This window comes from Dreissena polymorpha, chromosome 5 (assembly GCF_020536995.1).
Source record: "Dreissena polymorpha isolate Duluth1 chromosome 5, UMN_Dpol_1.0, whole genome shotgun sequence".
NCBI lineage: Eukaryota > Metazoa > Mollusca > Bivalvia > Myida > Dreissenidae > Dreissena > Dreissena polymorpha.
Window position 1 is genome coordinate 73,741,572 of NC_068359.1, and position 4,412 is coordinate 73,745,983.

A 4,412-nucleotide genomic window follows, 5' to 3' on the forward strand; every position below is an offset into this window, starting at 1 on the left:
GTTAGACCCACAACACTTATGTACATATCAATGTTCTGGTGTGTTGGTTAGATTTCAATTTAAAATGGCGTGATTGTTATTATGCTTCAATAGAAAGAGCCAATAATACATTTGAACCGTTTGATTGGTGAACGATCAAGTGCAAGTGCAAGGGAGGCTCTTGTCATTTGAAGAACTTCAGTTAATTATGCAAAGGAACGAATTTATAATACTGGAATGTGTATGACATGTGTATGGATAATACATCTTAAAAGTATTGTACGCATGTTTTTTTAAATTGAACATCGGAATCGGTTTCCATTGTTCGGTTTTGAATCAGACATAAGCACATACTCAACAAGGACTGATACATGCAATATAATTACGATACTAGAACTTATACATTGACCAATGTGTTCTTGACAAGTCTTCATTGCCCTACATATTAGGAAGTTATATTGCATATATTACATATAATGTAAGTTGTATTTTCAAGTAAACATATGTCCTATGGCGCAACAACTATATTTGTGTCAGATACAGTTAGAACAGTTAAGACTATCCTTGGAAAATATATATAAGAAGTAAATCTAATTATTTTTTAATAAGCAAATTACATAATTTAATATTGAAAAAACATATAATATAAGGGCACCACCAAATAATTGTTTTTAAGTTCTATCAAACAAAACACTTCATACTTAAACAAAAAATATGTAAATTTCATAAAAAGAAAGCAATATCAGTATAAGGCCTTTGCACTTGCATCAACCTACGCGTCCTACCGAAATGATTTGGAACCGACTCTGATCTCTTGTAAGTTCTGTTTTTAAGTTCGATTGTTCAATCTATTTTCACTTTCGGTCCTTTTTGTAAAATTTGCTTAAATGAAGATATTTAAGAAGAAATAAATTGGGCAGATAGTTGTCATTGAATAACGCCATACGTGGGAAAATAATTTGTGTCAAGTAGAAAGGCAATACAAACAAAAGGGTTTGTCCACCTATCTTTATCCATTTTGAAGATGTTAGTTGAAATAAACAATTGTTTTTGTCCTTATGCTTTTGAAGCATAAAGGATAAGTCCGATGGAGTAACCCAGATATCTTTATGCATCAGTGTGTTTCTTTTGTAAGGCATATGCATTATCTATGAAATATTAAATAAAACTCATTTTGCTGCCTTACCATACGACGCCGCAAGAGTGATTACTTTTAAGGTGTTGTAACTTGTTTAACTCTGAGCCACATTTGAGTTGTTTATACTGCTAGAATATTCGTAAGTATTTGTTCATACCTCGCTTCAAATGAATTGTACGAATATTTTATAATAAGATTATCGATCGTTCTTCCATTAATCTCAGTGTAATATTAGTGTTACTCCTAATTATAGTTCCTGACATTTTCTAAAACGATAAACAACCCATGTGAAAGTTTGCCATTTGGGAAAGGTTTTCACATGCGCGATGTATTATCAATCATTATGTTATAACTCAAGACCGTTGTAAACAATTTTAAGTGTATCTCGAAATAAATGGCGTTTGATTCAAACACGATATAGTGTAGTTGTATAAGAGCATCGATGAATTACCTGTACAAACGTGACTGAAATAAATTAGAAAATGACTCATACACAATTAAATGTCAACATGGTATTAAATAATTGGACAGTGCTCTGTAGAAAAAGGGGTTAAATGCGTGTGCGTAAAGTGTCGTCACAAATTAGCCTATGCAGTCCGCACAGGCTAATCAAGGAATACATTTTTCGCTTTTATGATATTATTTGTTTTAGCAATGTCTCTTAATAGTAGCCATCAAGTTTAAACGGAAAGTGTCGCCTGTGATTGCTAATCTGGGATGACACTTTACGCAAATACATTATCCCCCTTTTCACATAGCCCGGCCCATATATAAACAATTATTATTTGAGCACATGAGTCAAAATGTGAGCAACTAACCATCAACCGAACGTGTTTGTTTCTTTCACAAACACATATATAAATTACCAGACTCAGCTCTTTTAAACATATAACATCACACCATACAAACGTTTAGAATACACTGATAATACTTGGCGTCCATAATAAAAAATGCTATTAACTCAAAAAAATCATAATCCAATATGTAAATTCAAAATTATACATTGCAAAGGACTTGGACAACATTTTAATAGCAACAAATACTAAACGAAATATACTGCAAATACCTAGGCCGCTAAAAGGATCACAAACAAACACCCTTACCACAAAATTTCATATCGTGCCACAAATATCCCATTTAAATACATTTTATAAATGAATCATTATTTATTTTTTTCCGATGCCACATTTACACATTTATGTATCTTGATGTTTAAATTGAATGTGGGATCATATGTATAACAAAAATTATCACAATTTAAGATCAGGAAAAGACAAGAAGAACTTTTATGGAAACATGCACTTAATGTTCAATAGAAAATACAATATTTACAACATATAAGCGCGTATGATTTCGTTTGATTTTTATAATAAGTATTGTAAAGGTTTAATTAATTTATATCGATTCAATAACAATTCTTCTTAGTATATGGAACGATGAAAAAAGCATAATAAGCCATATAATATGTGTTCCCTATTTACAGTTATGTAACTTCTAAATGGCCGTAAACATGTCCAATGCCGTCCTGATGTGATATTGTCGCGATCGTTTGCTTATTCAACGTTGACACGTCGTATGCGTTTTCCATATTTGAATCGGTCTCGCGTCTCTGATTGGCTGGGACTATTGCCACGTGACTGTAAGCCTTCACCATCGCCACCTGGCGTTTGGATTTATATGTCGCTTTGGAATTCGAAATCGTGTCGTATTCGCCTTCTATAATGGACGAACGAGGCCGTGCAGTTCTATGACCGCCCATTTCTGCGTCCGAGGGCGTAGCATATACGCTGATGTCACTTACTTCGTAGTGTTGAGCATCTTTAACATTTACGGAGTCCGCCGTTTTGGGGTAGCCGTCTGAGAGGGTTGGCCTGCGGTGTTTGTTCAGTTTCCTGTAAGGCAAAACCCGCAATAATTCTGATTTTATCCAACAGCTAAATTATTTAATAGAATGAAACTCTATGCGTCATGTACACTTGTGCTTTACATGCCTGCAAGCCTTTGCACTGCTACTTCATGTACATAGCGGACTACTTTCTTGACCTTTAACTTCTGAGTAAAGGTAAAAGGCAGTAAAGACATTAAGGCGATTAATCTCGTTCAACTGTATCGCCAACCCAATTCATGTGTGCCTCAATTTCAACACATGCAAGCATTGATATATATTTAATATATTTCAACCCAATGTATCGTCTATTAATAATAGCCGCGAATTATTAATTCGTTTCTATGGATGTTTTAACTGAATGCAAAACGAATCAACAAGCTGCACGCACCTTTCCTAGTGATATTACGTCACTAGATTGCATCATTCAATCAGTTCACGGACGCGAGTGGCTGGACATTTTGAAGCGCAGTTACATTAAACAATGACGCATTTGTGTATTTAATATAGATTCTTATAATCAAATGTGAATACAAGTGTTGAAATGTATGGCTCAAATGAAAGAGGTATATGCATTACCAAGGAGCGGAGGGACAAAAAAAGCTTCAAAATGCACAAGGTGATACCGTTTGATTATGCAGCAGCAAATGACGGCGACCACTAACGCCGTTACCACGGCAACTCCCACGCAGATAAGCGCTATGTGGATTTTCTCTGCCATCACTGGTTTATCTGGAAAAAAACAATGAATGCGCATCATTTCAGTTTTGCTCGTATGTAATTTCACACAAATACGTTATTGTCATACATAAAAGGGGGTATGATAAACCATATTCTGCATTTAATTGACCATACACATAAAGCATTGAACAAAACTAAACAATATGCAAAACAAACTAAATTGCATAATGTTCTTAGGTTCTGCAGTGTATTAAGCACGCATTAATTATTATGCACTAAAAGTTAGTATGAACTGTTATTTTGGGAGATGGGGTTGGGTTGAGGGGTTAGGGTGGGGGTGAAATGTATAACAAAATCCTAACACAGCGATCTTACTACCCTTGGCATGACTTTTATGGTCGCTGGTGGAATTGTTCAAATCGAACGATTTGTTTGCAGCGCTAGTGGTTAAATCAACGTCACCGTTAGTTTCCGATGTAACTAGTGACGTCACAAACTCTGAGGTACCCGCTGATGATGTCACGGTTGTGCTCGGTGACGTCGGATCGTAGTTTGGTACCTTCGACTCTTGTCCGCTGTATTGTATAGTGTCGTGAACAGTTGCTGTAAGGGTGAACATACAATTTCATTCTCGCTGATCGTTCTACTCAATAATTTAAAAATGTGTCGCCTTTGCATTGCAGATTGAACAACGAAACGTGAACCCCGATCCTGAATACCACATTAAAA

At 35.2% G+C, this 4,412-nt stretch overlaps 1 protein-coding gene across 4 annotated transcripts in view; it reads right to left on the reverse strand.

The window, feature by feature from the left end:
* Positions 1-568: 568 nt before the first annotated feature.
* The window catches only part of LOC127832140 (uncharacterized), a 14,891-nt gene continuing 11,047 nt past the window's right edge, over positions 569-4,412 (reverse strand). For 3 of the 4 annotated variants that reach the window (XM_052357400.1, XM_052357398.1, XM_052357399.1), the window contains 3 exons: positions 4,062-4,286; positions 3,629-3,734; positions 569-3,009 (listed from right to left, as the gene is read on the reverse strand). In XM_052357400.1, the coding sequence (XP_052213360.1) occupies positions 2,601-3,009; positions 3,629-3,734; positions 4,062-4,286 (740 nt within the window). In that variant the 3' untranslated portion in view covers positions 569-2,600. The remainder of the gene's footprint in view (positions 3,010-3,628; positions 3,735-4,061; positions 4,287-4,412) is intronic. The other variant, XM_052357401.1, reaches the window with a different exon arrangement.